At 42.9% G+C, this 20,613-nt stretch overlaps 1 protein-coding gene across 2 annotated transcripts in view; it reads right to left on the minus strand.

Annotated features, from left to right (window-relative positions):
- gabra3 (gamma-aminobutyric acid type A receptor subunit alpha3) overlaps positions 1–20,613 on the minus strand; it is a gene marked incomplete at both ends in the record, with an annotated part of 52,988 nt that overhangs the window by 24,595 nt on the left and 7,780 nt on the right. Inside the window, 3 exons of one of the 2 annotated variants that reach the window (XM_083665047.1) lie at positions 4,054–4,274; positions 15,171–15,238; positions 17,564–17,688. In XM_083665047.1, the coding sequence (XP_083521173.1) occupies positions 4,054–4,274; positions 15,171–15,238; positions 17,564–17,688 (414 nt within the window). Of the gene's footprint in view, positions 1–4,053; positions 4,275–15,170; positions 15,239–17,563; positions 17,689–20,613 lie in introns of those variants that run through there. The other variant, XM_083665048.1, reaches the window with a different exon arrangement.

The raw sequence follows: 20,613 nt of genomic DNA on the forward strand, positions 1-20,613 counted from the left end.
ACACTCCCAAGGATGTATACTCCCTCCCTGAGGCGCTAAGAGGGTCCTAAATTAACAGTCACTCATCCCTAGGTAACGCCATCAATCCAGTGAACATGGAACATATGTGTGTGATACCTGCAGCATGTGGGCTGTGATGGTGGAGCTGCACCACCTGTGTTTCCGCAGCGCTGTCAGCCCAGCCTATCCCCCATAATAGATGGAGCCCCCTCAAGCACATCCACGACACCAGCACATCTGCAGGAACGTGACAACGGTGACAGTCAGATCGCAGGGTAGCATGCTTCATCATTATCGTCTGAGCTTTGTTTTAGATTTAATTTTCTTCTATATCTTAGATAGCTTCTTTTTAGATGTTCTGGCCGTGGGTTTAACCAGATATCTGGTACATTAGCCGCTGTTCACCCCTTCACCCCTGTTCAAACTAGCAACGTAGCCACTGCAGGCATTTTGTCAGTGATAGGTTTCATATTTCGTAATATAAATGTGTGAAATTAGCTGGACAACGAAGTGCAGGTTAGTGGGAAGATATTTTAAATTGTGTCACAAGTACTTTTTTTCATGTGTATTGGCAATTATTCACAAGCGCAGAAGATCTCGTCAAACTGCGCATGTGCATAGCAGTCACTATTTAAATGAAGTGTTTTTTTCTCGATTGGTGGGCGACACATGCTCCACTGTGTGGTGAACATATTGTAAGACCCTGGACATTACACACGTTTAGCTCAAATCAATAAGAGCAATGTGCAGATACTAGTAACAAACTCATGTTCACAGCCCTCCTGTTGTTTCCCAGCATTGAAAATCCGACCCAGTCCTTATTTTTCCAAAGACTGTGGATGGAAATGGATGCTGAGTGAACCCTCTGGCGTCTCCCATCTCTGTTTTTTCCTGCTATGAACAGACATCTTCTCTCCTACTAAACAATGTTACAGAATAGACTAGAGAGGTATCTACTCTGAGTGGTACTATGGTAGGAGTATCAGGGCCAGAAAATACTAAACATTACAGATGAGACACAGAGGGTGAGACACAGGGAGATACAGAGGGTGAGACACAGGGAGACACAGAGGGTGAGACACAGAGGGTGAGACACAGAGGGTGAGACACAGGGAAACACAGAGGGTGAGACACAGGGAGACACAGAAGGTGAGACACAGGGAGACACAGAGGGTGAGACACAGGGAGACACAGAGGGTGAGACACAGGGAAACACAGAGGGTGAGACACAGGGAGACACAGAAGGTGAGACACAGGGAGACACAGAGGGTGAGACACAGACAGTGCAGTAGAACTAGAGGATACAGGTAGGGGGGGGGGGGGGGGGGGCAGAGCTTCTTTTATAACTTTATTTTTTCTCTGCTAGCTGCATTGCACCCTCCTAAAACAAGCAGCAGATATACTGTACTGTAGTTAATTCATAAAGGCGGTGCTGACTGTTCCCAGCATACCTGCCCTTGTGGAGCCAATCAGGGCTGAATATAGCTGGTGACGGTGGATGGCGCGGTGGAGTTCTGCAGCTCATAAGCAGTGTGACTTTGGCCCAGGCTTTGATGAGACTGCACCATGCTGTCTGATTCGCTAAACAAAACCACAATCAGTGTCTCTCTTGTTCTTTTTGTATCTTGGCATATTGATTTTCTCCCTCTCCCAGCACGTTGTCTGCTCCTGCGTCGGCAGAAGTGCTTACCTCTGCAGAATGAGACTGTTTAGTTTTATAAGAAATTCTGTTGTGACTTTCTGATTGAGACTACAACAGCATTACCAGGCCCTTTCTGTCATTTCACACATAAGGGTTCTGTTGCTGTTTTTGACATGTACTGTATTTCCTTTAATAATGCTGCTGTGAACATGAGACATTAAAAAGGGGGACCCTGAATGCTTAAAAAAAAAAAACCCGACTGGGACCTTCATTCACTAATATGATCAAATCTTCTTTGTACAGTGGTGCTTTAATGAGTTTCCATGACGCATAATCAGAGAGTAACATACTGTAACTACTGACAACATAAGAAAATGTGTGGTACTCTACTGTACATGGCAATGTATGGCTTTCCACTGTACAATACTGTACATAACTGCTATTGTATTTGATCTGGGCTTTGCTCCTAAGTAAAGAAAGGAAAAAGCTCTTTGTTTTCTGCCGTAGCTTAGAGGATGCCTTTGAGTCAGCTTGCAGGGTGGATGCAATGGAAGTGTAATCTATCTTTTGTATCAGTCACATAAACCGCAGGCAGTCTGTGCACACAGATTTCTTTAATTCATGAAAACATAATGCACTCTCTGTAAAATGCTGTTAGAAACAACTGTAGCCTGTCTTTAAGATACAACCGGAGGAACTCTGAGTGAGGAGACCTGCTAGTGAGGAACAGCTACAAACACGTAGCCTGGGATCAATTATTCAGCCTCCTCTCACAATGCCACCACACAGAGGCGTATACACCACAACACACTGCAATACGAGAACAAAAGGTGACATTTTGCACATTTTGCAGGCTTAAACATGTTTTTCTATGTGTCAGACCTATCGTACAGTAGGTATACTTTTCAACCCTCCAAGGAAACCTATTATGCAACCTAAGTGTTTTATTTTGTCGTGTAAGGGTTCCAGTTTGGTTGTGGCACTAGATCAGGGGTATCGTAGATGCAATGGTGTGACAGACTGTATTGAAACAGAGTGCAATGCATATGCAACAATCACTGACATGTACTGTACTGTACGGTAGGGTGATGGTGGTAAAGATGGAAAGTCAACTAGCCGAAACATTGAACACTGGCTCGCTTTCTGCTTTTCTCATTTATTTTATGAAAACAATACATGGGACATCTTCAGGGAATTGCCGAGTGCTGTAATAATCCTAGTAGCAATACAACGATGATGACAACTGAAAAGAGATACTGTATTTTCAGAATAAATGAAATTAAATGAAATCAAATAAGGTTTTGGTCTTATTCTAATGTACAGAGTGCAACTTTGGCGCTCCAGAATTAGTTTCACTTTATGCATCTTGTTTGCCTGAGCACAGTGTCTAAAATAGCCAAAAGGCCTTGCCACATGCTATCTTTACTTGCAAATGAACAAGTGACAGGCCTTTTAATAATCCATCCAAATTCAAATGTTATTCTTAGCCTCGGGAGAATTACAGACACATCAAATGAACTCAAAAAAGACCCAGCCTAAAAAAGAATAGTTCCATCACCCTTTCAATGTGAAAACTGCAGCATGAAATTCACAGCCAAATTAACTGTACCTGAGAGCTACTTTCATTATCAGCATCAGAGTCCCTGTGGACAAACGTCACTACAAAATGAAGAGCCCTACTTAGATTTGGAGTTTTGATTAAGGGTTATACAGTAATGTCAAGCAATTCAAAAGCAATACTTGATGATGAGATTGTGGAGGGAAGGTTCATTCTGTACTGTAAGTAAGTGATTAAGTAGTTCGTGCTAGTACAGCTTTCTAAGATAGGCACTACATCTACTCAAATGTGTTGAAAGATTCTCAATAGCTACCGTACTGTGCATATACATATAATGTACTGTAGCAGTATACTGAACTGTGTAGTGTACTGAATGAGTGTCCTCTAAAAGCTGCTGTTCTCAGGGCGAACAGTACTTTACTAGTATAAGTAAGGATGGAAGAGCTTACAGTACAGTAACTAAACTCTACACTACAATGGCTATCTATCCATGAAGCATGTGCTGCTGTGCTGCTGCTGTGTCAAGCTGGATGCTGGGAATGACCAGTCGCTCCCCTGGCAGGCAGACACATCACTCTAGATAGCTCCTGGACCAGCCATCCACAATTCAATTCCCAGTCATTCATCAAAGCACCTCTGTGTACAGGTCACTCCAGGAGCTGGCCTAAGGCAACCTCTCCCACCTCAGACTCCAACCATGTCACAAACATTACACTGGAGCCCAGGCTCGATCTGCCAGCACAGCAAAAAAAAACATTCTCAGTGGTTTTTAATAACTGTAAAAGTATGACGTGGAGTTATAAGAGTAAAGGGGCAATGCTGGTTTTCTCACTTGAGACCTCAAGTGACTCACCTCATTGTGTACAGAAGGGTGCCATTGTCCACCAGTCGCAGCAGTTTGTTGGGAGTGGTCATGTTGTGAGCCACAGATTTCTTCCCATTGTGGAAGAAAGTGTCTGGAGTCCAGATCTTACTGGCTAGAAGGTTGTTCAGAGGGAGAACCTGCATTGGTCCATCAAACTTCAACCTCTCATCCCTCCAGCTCTGACGAAAGAACACGTCAATGGTGTACTCCTGAGGGAAACAACAAGAGAACAATCAGTTACTAAGGTAACTATACTGTATTCATGATCTAATGCTGATCTTCTATTCTCAATCTCCTCTCCCATCTTGAAAAGAGATTAAAAACGATGTCCTTGCATATTGTCAGTTGTGGCCTTGACTACCAGAGAGTTGAGATTCCTCTCCAAGCACGCACGTCAATAATTCATCATGCATTTTATTTTAAGGGGAAAACAGCCTTGTCAATGTGGGATCCTTAAGGCATCCTTCAGAGTTCATACTCGAATGATTGCGTTTTCACAGCTGTCGCCAGCGGGATAAAACATGCCTTTTCCAAGAGTTATCTCTCCGACCATATTGCCAAACACGTAACAAGGGACACTGTCCCCGATAAACCTCTCTAAGTTCAGAGAGAAATCGCCTGGTGTTAGTGGCTGCAGCTGAAGTGAGGAGCTGTCCTCAGACTAGATTCCTTAGACCCTTCTTCAATGTTTGATAGGATTTTCCATAGGTATTAATATGTCAAAACAATACAATCTGCTAACTTTTGTTTTATTTTCAGTTGGGCATTTTGGTCAGTTATGGTCAAGCGGGATATTCATGGAACATACTGTACAGTACAACAAGATACAAGAGAGACATTTTTAACCAGACCAGGAGCTGAATTTAATCGAGGAGCTATCACCTGTCGTCCCCAACTTTGTCATGTTTGCATTTACATGATAGATTAAATATTGTTCCAATTAACTTAATCCACACACTTTAAGTTAAGCACTTAAGTTAAGTGCTTTAGTTCAAACTTGTTTGGCAATCTTGACACAATGTCAGTGCTACACCACATAGGCCTACAGTATATCACTGAAACAGTGATGAATGGTAATGAGGACGTGTTTTGTTTAGAGTGTTGGCTGTATTAATAGTTAGGGTTAGGGTTAGTACTATTACACAGTAGTAACACCTACTTGTGTTTGTTGATTCATCACCATGCAAACAAACATAAATATCACATGTCTCATTGATGTCTGTTGAAATTGACATATTTTCAATAAAGATGGTATAAATCCTTCCGGATGTCCATTGTTTTCAAACTGCCGTCTGGCCTATATTGATGCCTTGATTGCTCACATGGTGGAAACAGAGACAGCCTACAGTGACAGTGGGTAATCTAGCACAACATGGCTGACACTTAGACAGGACATTTGTCTCTCACATGCATAGATGATGTATTGTTTACAGTACATATTGTTCTGCCAAATGCTCTGGGGTTTTAAAGCCTCCACTGAGGCTTTGCATGGAGAGTAAGACCACAGCTTGCCCAGCTTCTCAAGCAAAGATCTTTGATCTTCTCCTAAATGCACATGCGTCTGTCGGTCTGTCCGTGTGTGTGTGTGTGTGTGTGTGTGTGTGTGTGTGAGACATACAGTACACACACACACACACACACAAAGACACTCCCCTAAGGTTGAAGCCAATGGTTTTACCGAAAACAAATGCAAGACACAGAGGAATGTGAGGACATGATTACTCATAGTCTAGAAAATGCTAATTGGAGATAAGATTGGGGATTTAACTTTAAAAATGGGCTAATTCTGTCTAGCACAATGCTTTAAGCTATATAATTACCAAGACACAAACGAAATTCACAAGGAGACCCAGAGAGAAAGGCTGCAAAAATATACTGAGTTTAGAAACAAACCCTTACCATTTCTTTCGGTGCTAATGCTTAAACAAAAAGATCACTCAGTCACATCTTTATTCATCACACCCATCACCCATCAGTAGCAATGAGCATGTTTACAAAAGAGCAAACAACTCCCTGATTTGCCGAACCCTAAAGAACAAACAACCCAAGAACACAAGGAAGCTTTTGGTGTGGAAAGTCGCTGAAAGCAACGAACGCTGCGTTGATTCTATTTTCCACGGCCCCAGGGAACTTAAACTTTCTTCAGCACCTCAAGAAATGGTCTGTGTTTAATGCAAGTCAAATATAATTACAATTCTACTTTGATTCAACTCCCAAGTCTGAACGAGAAAAAAGAAACGGTGTTCTCACTCACTCAGATTGCTTTAACAGGGCATTGGAGCTGAAGAAATGGAATACCTCTGTGCTGCACGTAAAGCGCTGTACAACTCTCATCAAAATCATTTCCATCTATCTTTCTATCAGTTCCATCATTCAGCTCCTGTGTGTATTTCATCAAACCCAGCTCCACTATATCTTTCCTCACAAACAATCCTACAGAAAAAAAAGAAAAAAAAAGAACAAACAGCCAGAGATATTCAAAGCCCCACACATATTCCAGAACTCTATACTGTACTTTTATAGTTATGGGATCTCATTCTTTGAACTTATGTTTCCCTGCCCAAGTCACACCAGTAATTCTGTTATTTCAAAGAAACAGAATTGGGGGGAAAAAAAACCTTGAAAGCATAAACAGAGGGAGATGTGCGTCTGTGTGATGAAAGCGTGGCTTGTGTTCTCGTGTGAATGTTCAAGTCACTTCCCTGCTTCCCCTCACTTCCCCCTTGTGTTTAGTCTTTTTCCCCGCTTTTAATTGCAATTTCTCTGCACTTCTCTCCTAGTTATTCCCTCTCTTCTATCAGCCTTTTTCTCTTCTCTCCTTTAAGAATTTAGTTTATCCCTTTTAAGTCATTCATCTGTGTTAATTATATCACAGGGAGGGTGTTAATTATCAAGTAGAAACCCAGTGGAAACACCAAAGCACTTTTCCAGTTAGGAAAAAAAAAGAGTTAGATAGATGAAGACACAAGGAAAATACACACAGATATAGTGGGTGCGGCAAAGTTGGAGATCCCTGCAGAGAGAAGAAGGGAACAACCTTATGGTGTCTTTCGAGTGCTGTGCACTCTGACCTACTGTAAAAGCCTTGCATCTGCTTAGCCACTGACACCCAAACTACAAAACCTCCAACATCAGCGTCACACCACTTTATACTATGCCAATTTTTCCATCAACACCCCAATACTCACTGCACACTTACTACAGTACAGTATAGTACATACTCCCCAACACAAACAGAGCAAAAACATTCAGTGATAAATAAAGGCAGCACAGTGTGTTTGGCTTAGCTGTGGGCCAAGATATCATTTGTTTGTTTTCTTTTTAGGTTGGGGTGTTGAGTCAAGGTGGGGAATTAATTTGAAGATAAAACGAATGAAGAAAAAAAAGAAAAGAAAAGCGGAGCCAATCTACACACAAGGCCAAACGGCACACCCGATTCAAAGACCAGCTGGTGCTCCTCCAGGGACTCAGTGATTGATTTCTCATCAACAGAGTACAGAGAGAAAACACAAACATGAAAAAGAAAAAAAAATATCCCACCAAGGAGAGAGGAGGGAGATCGACACCAGGGAGGAGAGGAGACGGAGCTGATCGTCTCTCTCTGACGTTCTCCCCTACGGAGGGGAGGGGGGGGGGCATGCGGGGCTTGGGATTAACCTATTTCTTAACATGTTTGTAGGAGAACCGGGAGAGGACAGACCCAAGTGTGAGGTGCCAACTCAATCAGGTGCCACTCTCCAGAGATGAACACTCAAAAGCTTATTAGAAGCTTATGGAAGGGGGACTCGCTCCAAAACAGCAGCACAGCATGCTGTAATTAGGGTCTACAAGGCTGCTTCTTGGGATAGATCATTGATGGGAAGCCAAAACATAAACAACCATTAGGGACTGGAATGCCTGTACAGCTGTGCCTGAGTTTCAACCCATCTTCTTAAATGCCTTAAATTATGCACTAGACTTTTAACCTACTGTATACTACAGCTCAGTGGCTTCTACAGTTACCAACCACAAAGCATCCAGCACCACTAAGGCTGTATCTCACCCTGACTGTGTACTATAGGTTTGACTGTGATCCTTACCTTACTGTAGCCAAAATCAATGTGACTTCTTCATGCACACATTGAAAACTGTTGGTGAAAATAGCACTCTAGTGAGTGCGAACACAAGATTTCAAGGTCTGGATCAAATGTCAGAATGTTTGCACGTCAAAACCTGACAGACATTCATGAAAGGATTCATATTGCCAGGGAAACACTCTGGCCAGCCTCTCTGTCTAGTTTAGTGCTGTCAAACTAATTGTTGTCAAAGATTAATATTTTTGAAGGGTTACAGTATGGGCCACTCTGTCAACAAATATGTACAGTACAGTATAAAGTGCTAGTATTTTACCCTGTATACAGTGAGAGAGAGAGAGAGCATGGTATTGCATAGACAGAAAAAAAATCCATAGTTCCTTTGCTATGATATGCCTACCATCAACTAAAGATGTTCATTCCTCACATGGGAATTAAATGCTATAGATGGGTTTCAACGTCAAATTAATCATAGAATTCCCCAGATACTCTTACACAGTAATCGCAATAGGGGCCACTGTGGCATTGCACATTAATTAAAAAGGGAGGCATCATCATTTTACGATCCAATTAAGTCAGTCAGGACATTAATCTAATCTATTCTTTTGTTTATATATTACAATTAAAAACATCTCCTAATACTGATACTGTAGTCTGGATAGGGATTTGCTTTGCTTTGCAAATTCATCCGTATAATTGAACAAAATTCAGAGTGACACATTCATCTACTTGGGCAGCAAGTGAGAAGGGAACATTTGTGAAACAGCAATAACTCAAATTCAGTGCGGTTCTTTCAAATAAAATTATGTTAGTTTACAGTACACTGCAGTCAAAGTGTTTTTTCATGTGTCATTTTGGCTATTCAACAATGGTAGTCTCCTGTCGATAACAGACATAAAGGTCCATTCTGCCCTTCCTTCCCTCCCTCCCTCCCTCCCTCCCTCCCCTTGCCTCTCTGGACTGGTGGCAGATGCCTGAGAATGGAATGCATGGTGCGGCATCGCCCACAGCCAACAGACATGGAAGCTGGCTCTTCTTTTAAGGGTGTTCAGCTAGTGGTATTGTGGCTGCCTCCCAGCAAGCACAGTTCCCTCCTACAGTATGATCCACACTGCCTGCAGAGCTCACCAAGGTTATGTGTCTGTATGGTGGGCCCAAAGCCCAAATCAAGCTTCGTGCCCAACCCAGCCACCTTGTGAGCTTGCAGTAGCCTGAGCACCTGAAGATGCGTTCATTTAGATGATTCAGTGAGGTAGCTAATAGTGTTCTTAGTCTTCGTTCCCTGTCTTGTTGTTTTATACCCTGTATTTTTATGCTGTTTATGTCTTGTTGTTGCCATTTTGTCCTATGTTATTATGTTTGAACATGTTGCATGCCTTTTTTATCTCCTTGATTTTAATTGTACTGTTATTGCACTTTTAATGTATTTTTAGTTTACTGTAAGGTGACCTTGGGTGTCCAGAAAGGCACCAATCAAATAAAATGTATTATTATTATTATTATTATTATCATTAACCCTTATATCAGTGCCTCTCATTGAACAAACTAACTTTGTTTTCAGTCTGGTTCTGCTGCAGTCTTGATTTGTCTCCAAAAACATTGTCTGGCCTCCCCTAAATGAGAGATGCTGGAGGACAACCTGGTTCCACCAGACCAATTCTCTCCTTGAGCTCTGTAATGATGAGCCACAGTAGAGACTTCTTGCCTATGTATGCGATAATTAAGAGCTAGTCATTCTCTCTTCCTCTGTTTCCCGTCCCCGCCCCCCCTCCCCGCCCCCCTCTCGCTTTCTCCCAATTTACCAGTCCAATCTCTCTTTCTCTTCCTCTCTCCATCTTCCCTGCTGGGAATTTGACCTGTGCATGTGTGATGTGCTGTCAATCACACATTATCTCAGTGTACCAACAGCTCCTCCACATTTGGCTCTGAGGCAGAAACACATTTTAGTAACAGATTGTTTCAGGCCAACACGTCTGATTTGTTCCAGAAAAATCTTCTTCAGTTCAAACAGCAGTATTTCCATACAAATGGTGGACATGCCGTATTGAACATCAACAGATTGAGATGTGCACAGCTAAACATTTCCATATGATGTTCTGTTGACCTCGACAACAACATCATTTTAAATGGTCCTTTAATGGATCCGTCTCAAAGATCAATAACACTGATTTGATGATAATGATGATAGGATATTTCCTGTGGATTAATATCGATCAGCATAGTGGGAACTGATCAAGGTTACGCTTTGCACTTGTCAAAGAGGTGTCAAATAGACTTCATGCTTAATGGTTGATTTGACTGCATGAAAAGCAATTTTCATCATGTGGATAATTGCATAAAAATGACACAAGAGGCGCATAGTGAATCACATTATATTCTCCAATTGCTCCTGTACATCAGACACGGCTAGGTAAACCCAGTGGGAAGACAAGAGCATGTACTGTAGACAATCAGGAAGATTTCCTTCTGATGCTATCATATTAGATAGTATACAGTTAGACATTGCATGTTTTCCCTATGAGCCACTCAGTGGGGAATTAAGCATTTCCCAGTGTTCCTCTTCAACTGTCAAGTTTTCCTCTCCTATCAGTGGTGTGACATGCCAATTGCAGTGCTCAGAGGTTGAGTGTGAGGCAGGAAACATTGCTACTGTGTTCCTGCCTTCTCCTCGTGATGGGGCTGATAGTTTCATTGGCAAGGCAGATGATTACATTCTCTGCTGCCACAGGCAATTAATTTGATCAGAAGGTTCTGGAGTGCCTGGTCTTGATGTATATCTTAATGTACATCGTTATCTGATAATGCTTGGAGGTAAATGTGGAATGCATGTAGGTTATATAGTACTGTATAACTATCTTTGAATATCTATCATTTCACATATTATTGTTCATAAAACAGAGATGAAACAGATTCAGATGAAAGAAGATTTCAAAATACATGACTGAGCTGAGCAACTGCAGTAAACAATTCTGATAAACATAAAAATGTTTATGAGAGATACTTGGGAGACTTAAGTTGCATTGCAATTACACAGCATGGATTTAAGAGAGCCGGCTTAACGACTTGTAACTATGGCAACACAATACAGACTCTCATGGATGCGGCCTATTAAGGATGCAAATTGTCTTCCTCCAGACTGTGCACGTTCAGCTCTTAACACTTATTCCCGCCCTGAATATGAGTTTATCATATTGTGACAAAGAGTGAAATGAAGACGTGTAAGGTGGGAGAAAATGGAGTACTATTGTAAGAGCACATCATAGTTTTCCCAGAGTGCATCTATTGAGTTTTCCGGAAGGCTACATTTTTTATTTCCTGGAGATTTAGAAACAATGGTTTTAATTCTCAGTTAACCTCCCCACAACCCTTAGTTCTTTATTTTCTTATTTTCCTGCGAGAAGACTCATTTGGCTTGAGTCCCCTTGAGCAAGGGAAGAATGATGGATGCTTAATCTCAGCATTTACCCTCAAACTCCACCTAATTTGTTCGTTTGGAGAACCATTTACTGTACAGGGTTCCCAGTTTTTGGTATCCAACTGTTATTTTTCTTCCTTCCTCACAAAAAAAAAGTAATTTGGTAGCTGAAATAGGGACCAATTACAGTAGAAGAAATATGAGTTGCCTTAGAGAAAGAGTCCTTGGCAGGGTTAGCCAAATAGGCCACAGAGGAAAGGAAAGAGGTTTGTACCTCTTGATAATAAACCAAATAGTGACACTTCCTGGCAAGGCTAATGCATGGTGGACTAGAACAGAACAGAGCCAAGCTTATCAAGCCCCAAAGAAGCCTCATGTCCACCTCACTCTATCTGGCTCAGACAGCAGCCTGTTTCAATAACATACTAAACCGTTAGTGTACAGTAGATGGATACTACAATTAAGCAAAGTAACACCAGGGAGGGAGACAAATAAATGATAATGCCTTTTTTCATATCTTGCACGATAAGGCCATTTCAAAGCTTGATTGTTGGCAAGTCCACACTAGTGTGCCTGTACCGAAGGTCTCCAGAGTTTTTCAGCACAATAGATGAGAGTGAAATGAGAGCAGAGCTTGGATGGATCAAGGCAGCCCCCCAGACTACCTCTGCCATCCTCATCAGGCAGGGTTCTACACAGTACCTGGGGCAGATTAGACTGCCCTCAATTTCATCACACCAGGCCTGTCAAGCCCAGCCCACCAGAGAACACGTCATAACAGGGCAGACCAGCGAACAAATGGGACTGAGCTCCACAGATCTCCAGAGACAGAGAGAGATACAGGGGGAGAGGGAGGGAGATACAGGAGGAGAGGGAGGGAGGGAGATACAGGGGGAGAGGGAGGGAGAGAGGGATGTAGAAACAGAAACAGATACAGGGGGAGAGAGAGGGAGGGAGGGAGGGAGGGAGGAAGAAACAGAGAGAGCAGCACATTTACTTCCTCTCGCGCCGTCAACAACACAACCCATATTCTATGGATTGGGCTGACAGCCCCTAGAGTAATCTGCAGACAACACAGTCACTTACTGTAAGTGTTCTGCACTTTGACTGGGATTTGCGTGCCCTTCTTACTGGCCTGATATTTGAGTTTTTTTTGGTGTGGTTTCACTCCGACTTTAGCATTAACTCTTCCCCTGTCGTGACTGTTTAGAAAGTGGAGCAGACGTGGCACATTGGGCCCAGTGATGAGGTAGAACCACTGGCCCCGAGGGTGGGAGAGGGGGAGGGATCCATGAGACTCATCGTGGCACATAGATGGGTAATTGGACCACTGGATGTGTGAGACACAAAGTTGTGAGATGCCCTGGGTATCGGTTGTCCTCTAAGAAAAGGAATTATGTAATTTCCTGTTAATTGGAGCTGTTTTCCCAGGCGTTAAAACGGCTGGACTTTTTTGGGGTAATTAATAAATAATTTCTAGAAACTCGCTAAATCCTTTCGATACTCAGAGGATGTTAATGTTAACCTAGCTAATTATTGCTTTGTAATTCAAGTAGGGTTTAAGCTGCATATAATGCAGCAGATTGCACTCTGTTTTCCTCTCACTATTAGGGAACGTGCAGGATGAGCAGTGGCACTGCATGGCTCTGGTGATATATCTTGCATGCCAAAACCCAATTGTGTGTATGATTAAGACGCGAGCAATTCCTCCAGTCCCACCCCATAACCAGATCCTGATCTCTAAAATGAACCAATTCTAAGCAGCTGAAATGTTTTGTGTCACTGAATCTGAACAGGACGCCTGAATGTACATCTATATAAAATGCCATTCTCCAGTTGTTAGACCCCACAGCGGCCGTCGACGGCCGCCCTGTATATTAGTAGAGCGGCCGCGGCCGGCCGTCATTTTCACTTTCACTCATACAATGAAGCAATTTAAGCACACAATACTTAAACCATGGAAGGTAAAATCACTTCAACAAAAACATATGACTCTCTATTTTAGCATTTGAGTGGGAAGAAATAAAACATGACAAGATTACTGTACCTTTGGTGATCGATTTGTGTCCATTTTTCATATTGGAGACAATAATCCAGTGTGGTGTGTAATCTAGGGATGTGAGTGTAGAGAGCCATAATGTACTAGCTGGCTAGCTAGCTAATGTTTTCATATGTAGGTGATATATTTCACCAAATTAGTTTTTTATTAACTGTCAAATTGATTGGTATCAATAATGACTAGACTGCCAGGTTTATTTATTGTTTTATTTTAGTAGTAATGGGTTGTACATACATACATAAATACATACATACAATCTGACAGTGTGGTGAGGATTTATGACAGATTGTGAAGGGGATCCTAATATTTGAGTAAAGCTAAGCTTCTCATCTTTAAAACTAAATGAACTTGTAATTGACATGTATCCTTAGTTTTTGAGTTTTTCACTATTATTTCAGTCATTAGAGAAATATAATAATTTAAGGCAGAACCCAGTAAACTGCAGCCATGTTCTAGAATTCTATTGGGGTCTAAATAATGGCCTCATGAATCAACATTATTTTGACTTCAGTGTCAGTCTCCATGGTCAAATGGTAAATATGACTTACTGCTGCATTGTAGAGGATCCGCTTTTCCACATTTATCCTTATCCACATGCATTAACTATGGCCTTTGGCCAACTAAGGCATTCACAATCCCAAGATGTATACAGTAGTATAGCTTCCAGTTGAGCAAGACGCTTGCAGTATTCATTTAATCTTGTTCAATTTCAAGGCAATAGAGACATATTTGATAAGGAAAGTCCATCAATGGCACTTCAACACCTTAACCTAACAGCCTTTAACAGGAGTGATTGGCCATAATAATACAGGAATATATACAGGAAATATACAGGAAGAATCCTTTGCAATCTTTGCACACAGAAAATAAATGCCATATTCGTCACGCTTTACATTAAGTGTGTAACTCCTGTGCTGTAACTCTGAAATTACACTAGTAACAACATTGTATTAACATGCTGTTATACTGTACTGCAGTACATTGGTCATGTCTTTGTAATTGCATTGAGATTTTTATGTTATAACAATGTTGTTACTACAGTTATTATAATGTTAATACACAGGTATAGGGGCATCTAACTGCTGAAAAGTGCTGCCGCTCAAAATTCAAACTACTCAAACTAAACTAATTGCTGGAGGGGTTCTCAGTTCATGGAATATGAAGTATACCGCATAAAGAAAAGAGCTCCTGGACGGCAACTTGATCCTTTCAAACATGTTTTATTTGCTGATACATTTCGGAGAAAGCTTTCATGCTTTGACGAAGGAGCTTGCTCCGAAACACGTCAGCAAATAAAAACATCTTTGAAGGGATCAAGTTGCTGTCCAGAATCTCTTTTCTTTATATGCAGTACTGTAAGCATCTAATTAATGTAAAGATTTGTTTCCAGAACGGTAAAAAAGGAGAATAAATACTGTCATTGTATTGAGAGTAATTCTAAAAGAAACCCCATTGATGGATGAAAGTCAACTGCTGGTTATATGGGGGGGGGGGGGGGGGGGGGGGTCACATTCCTAGAATCTCAGAACACAGAACAGTGGAGGACATTGACACTTACCATGTCTGTGTCTGACACCGGTCCAAAACTGGTCACATAGATGTTTGTCCTCACTTCGGTAATACTCTCTGATTGGACAAGGAGAGGAGACAGAGGTTAGATGACTTGATCAAAGGCAACAGAGTGTCTCTTACAAGTTATGGTTTCCACTTGCCAGTACTTCCCCTGACTACCAAGGCCTACTCTTGTTCAGTCGGTTGTTGATAAGGAGTTGAGTCAGTTCAGTACACATTGAAATATTCAATATTCAATAGTGGCAGAAACATTAATGTTTGATACCTCACCACTCAAGAAAATAAACAAGGGTGAACTTCTGAAGGTAGCTAGCTTTGGTGGGGGGTTTGTTTACTGGGAGAGCGTTTGCATATTCTAACAGTCACAAACTAAACAAGAAACCCGGCAAATAATGAGGGTTGGCAGGAGCACATTAAAAACATATTTAGGCCTGTTTGCTAGCTCTTGTTTGTATTGGTGTCAGATGATGCTTTTCACTGTGTATTATCCTAATGCTCTCCATTGTGTATTATCCTCTAACTAAGGGTGGATTCTATCTCAGATTCTGGGTAAACAACATTTCCTGTGTGATTTGGTGAAATGCGCACAGAGTGGAGTTCAAGAAAACTGCATTTAAAAAAGGCCAGAGATGAAACACAGAGTGATGACTGCCAACAGTCTGCCCATAACTCATCCAAAATGCGATGACGGGAGTGGGGGGAATCACCTTTTAGTTATAGGGTTTCCAATTAGAGCCTCACAGCCAGGGCTTAACTTTGATTTAATCGATTGTAGGATGTAAATGAACGTCTCGGTGCAAACGAGGGAGTTTTGATGTAAGGTGCCGGGTGGCTGTCTGCCAGTCCTTGCTCAGAGACATAGTTGTGTCGATGGAATGTTTCCAGATCCTGCTGTTATGGAGCCTAGAGTTCCCCTGGCAACATGACATGGGCCATTTATCAAAATCAGATGCTCAGGGCTTTTGGAACACAGTACACGTCCAACGCATTTGGAGGGCACCTGGGATTTCTCTCTTAGGGAGGTCGAAAAAGCTGTGGAAAGTGCATAGGTGGCAAACGCCGGTGGCACTTATCAAACATCAAAGTGGGGTGGGCGATAGAGGGCTATTCTCAACACTGCCAGCTTAACACATCACATCCTCACACTTTTACAGGACTTTTGACAAATGATTCAAATGACTCATAAGATGACATTCAAAAATCCACAATGAAGGTGAAATGATTAGAATAGTAATCACAACCCTGATTATTATTGTGTAGTATTAGCATTGTCCGCATGTTGGGCCATCCCCAGTGGGCAGAAATCATAGCTCTGTTGGACCTCTTGGGACCTATACTTGGCTTACATGTAAAGTGTCAGGAGACTGCTGTTTTGAATACGGCTTTGTAGTATGTTGCCTCTGATAAGCATCTCCTTATGAGGAGGATTAGTCATTTCACTGTTCCAAAAAGCAATCTGTTCAACATCTGAGGAGATGTGCTGTACTGTATCCTCACTCTGATCATGAAAACTGGAGCTGTTTATGTAACCATTGTCTGGCTCTGAAGGATCAGTGGAGGTCACGCTGACAAGGGAACCAATTCCTCATGGGGGTCACAGCCAGAAATCTATCACCGCCAGGCTGGGTGTGCTTGGGCCGAATGATGGAGGAAGGAGAATGAGGACTTGCAGGTGCTCACTGAGTTTTCAATGGAGGTAGTTGTGTCCAGTTCAATGTGTTCCTCACTCCTGGTCCTGTATGTACTGCATGTGTTCCTCACTCCTGGTCCTGTATGTACTGCATGTGTTCCTCACTCCTGGTCCTGTATGTACTGCATGTGTTCCTCACTCCTGGTCCTGTATGTACTGCATGTGTTCCTCACTCCTGGTCCTGTATGTACTGCATGTGTTCCTCACTCCTGGTCCTGTATGTACTGCATGTGTTCCTCACTCCTGGTCCTGTATGTACTGCATGTGTTCCTCACTCCTGGTCCTGTATGTACTGCATGTGTTCCTCACTCCTGGTCCTGTATGTACTGCATGTGTTCCTCACTCCTGGTCCTGTATGTACTGCATGTGTTCCTCACTCCTGGTCCTGTATGTACTGCATGTGTTCCTCACTCCTGGTCCTGTATGTACTGCATGTGTTCCTCACTCCTGGTCCTGTATGTACTGCATGTGTTCCTCACTCCTGGTCCTGTATGTACTGCATGTGTTCCTCACTCCTGGTCCTGTATGTACTGCATGTGTTCCTCACTCCTGGTCCTGTATGTACTGCATGTGTTTAGGATATTGTCCAGCACTAACAGAACTAGGAACTAAAGGCAGCCAGTTAAGACACTGTGAATAGCTGTAAATTAAAAAAAAAAAAAAGTATTCAAAATCAACATCCAGCTCACCCCCAAGCCCAGGCCGCAGCCTGTTGTCATACCCATCCAGCAGCCTGTCCAGGATCCGGGTAAAAATGGTGATGTTGTCTCTGCTGTCATCAGGCAGTGGCTCCCTGTGCCCAACCACCACCGCCCTGCGGAGAGAGAGGAAGAAAGACAGAGACAGTTAGGGGGGAGAAAGAGAGAGCAACACAGAAAGAAAGAGTGCATGTGTCAGAATGAACACAGCAGACATCTTTGAGTCTTTGAATATACAGAAGCAGTTCCAGTGGCCGTCTCTTGGGCTCCTCAGAACAGCCATGGGAAATTCACATCAGTAACTTGCTGGTGAAGCAAGCAATTGCAAAACAGCTTCAACTAAACCACACGTGGCTGTCCACAGCTTCACACACTGTGCTCATAATCAATTTCCTGTATACAAGGAGGCTCAGGTCAGGGCGTTGGAGAAAACACTGTTGTTACAAACCACTGAGAGGGCTGCAGAGGTAATTGCACCTTTTTATATATTTTTTTTGAAAGAACATGTTTTAGCCTTCATAGTCATGGGTGCTGCATTGATTGAGACACAAACATGTTGTGGTTACATTTGAGGCACCGTATGGCAGCACAACACTTCAGACATGGACAGACTGATTGAAGTCCTGACGGATTAGTGAAGCCTGTCACAGAGCTACAGACAACTCATAGGCAAATTCTGCCTGGGGATTTATCCCTGCATAATACCCCACGAGCAACAAACGAGGTCCTGAATATGCAGTCAACCTCCACTTCCTTAATTACCTTAAATATGCAGAGCAATTATCTCTTCCTGGGCCCACAATTCCCTTGTGAACAATGCAGTGGTGAGATGGAGAGGGCACTATAGAGAGAGCACTGATGAGCTAATGAGTGCCATTCTCAATCAAACCAACATCCCCTGAGGAGGTGACCAATAACCTATTTCCAGATGACCCCTATCAAGAACCATGTATGGAGGGCATTAACAGCCCAGCACTAATTTATATACAAGCACGTGAAACAGACTGCAAGTTGTTGCAAACAGTAGCCCCGCAATTAGAGTTGCTCCAACTGAGTCTCGAACTTGCGACCTCTGACTTGTCAAAATACGTGACCATCCTCAAATACCTGATGTTAACCAGCTGTGCTATCGAAAAAGCTAGCAATTGGACAGAGCGGATGGGGGTATTTGAACTTAAGGAGTGCGCTAACCATCTCAACTCGGTACACACACCCCTTGAAACTCACGATACCACAGCAAGCCCAGCCGCAGAGCTAACCCCAACTGCGTATCCGGGTCACGGCACCAATGAAACAGACGTCAAGTTGTTGCAAACAGTAGCCCTGAATTTCGAGTTGCTCCAACCGAGTCTCGAACTTGCAACCTCTGACTTGCCAACACACGTGACCATCTCCTCAAATACCAACGTTAAGCATTCAAACACATCAAGCTGGTTTTACCTTCAGTCACATAGACTACAGGTATAAACAACAAACAACCTGTATAAACAAGCACATGTGCTCCACTGGTAGACACACAAGTAATAGTGTTGTGTCAAGGGATGTGAAGTCAAGGAAAACTGTCAGTATACCAGTGCTCACAGCACTGTTAAGACAATGTCATAAAGGTACACTGAAGTGATGGGACCATGACAGAATCATATTTTCTGGATGAGACAAAGTCCCTGGAAGCTTGAGACAAGAACATCACTTCTGTGCGTGAGTGTCTCTGCCAGTGTATGTGTGTGTGTGTGTGTGTGGCACCTTGACGTATGAACTCCTATTTGCGTTTCACATCCAATCATCTCAGACGCCAGTCAAAGCCAAAGGGGCCAGAGCAGAAAATGAAGCAGGTCTGATTGATAAACATAGCACAGCAACATAGAGAGACAGGGAGAGAGAGAGAGAGAGAGAGAGAGAGAGAGAGAGAGGGAGGGAGAGAGAGAGAGAGGTAGAGAGAGGGAAAAAGAGCCGCACTGGGTATAACTCCACCGACATCTAATTAAATTCCTTGAGCTTTAAGAGCGGCTGCTTACACATCCTGCATCCAAAGTGGGCACCTCGGGAAGCGCCCCCAACTCTACCCACACACACACACACACACACACACACACACAACTCTCCTTTCCTCCTTCTCTCTCTCCTTCCCTCCCTCTGGAGTGTGGCGTGTGGGCTTAGAGGGAGGCTTGGCACTGATTGACTGATAAGGACCCCGATATCTGTCCGCCACTGGAGTGGCTGGGCCCACGCGACACAGACTCATTGTCTCGCTGCTGGGCACCAGGGGCTGCCAGAATCGAATGGAGGGGATTAGTTGGGCCGCTCTGAGCTGCTCAGAAATGACATTTTGAAAGCTGATGACTCTCCCCAGCGTGCTGTAGCTACAGGGGCCCCTGCTTCATTTATTTATTATGGCAATGGGAAATTAAAATGTAAGACAATCGCCATCTCACTCCAACAGGGGGGCTATGGAGAAGACTACCATGAGGGGGCCCATTCCTCATCAATACACTCTTAATTAACAAATGTTCTATTCCAGAATGAGGCAACCCCCTACTGCCACCCATCACCACCAACATACCCCCCCACACACACCTTCCCCCAACTCAAACACCCCCTCAGCCCACCACCAGTCTATAGACATTGATATGCAGCATCTCATGCGACACATTGTCTCTGACAAAGACATGCCTCGTATCATTCAATGCCTTGACAATATGACTGATTTCCTTTGTCTGCCTCTTTTTTCAGAGTCTTCCAGTTGTCTATGCACAGAGGAGATAAGGCGTCCAGGAGAGAAAAGGGAACAGGTAGAACAATAGCTGCTAATACAGCTTTGATTGACTCAGGAGACACGTGCCACATCTCAGCTCACTGAGGAGCAACCTTTCTCTGGATTAGTCTTTCATCAACTTCAAGCTAATGAGGGTTTAATGTACTGTACAGTAGCTACTCTTTTGAAGAGGACCACTCTGGAAACTCAGTTGAGACTTTTATTTGTGGAACTCATGTCACACCTCAGAGAGATGTAATGTAACGGTTTCTGTAACAGATACTGAAAT

Source organism: Argentina silus (assembly GCF_951799395.1).
Source record: "Argentina silus genome assembly, chromosome: 2".
In the NCBI taxonomy this organism is placed as follows: domain Eukaryota; kingdom Metazoa; phylum Chordata; class Actinopteri; order Argentiniformes; family Argentinidae; genus Argentina; species Argentina silus.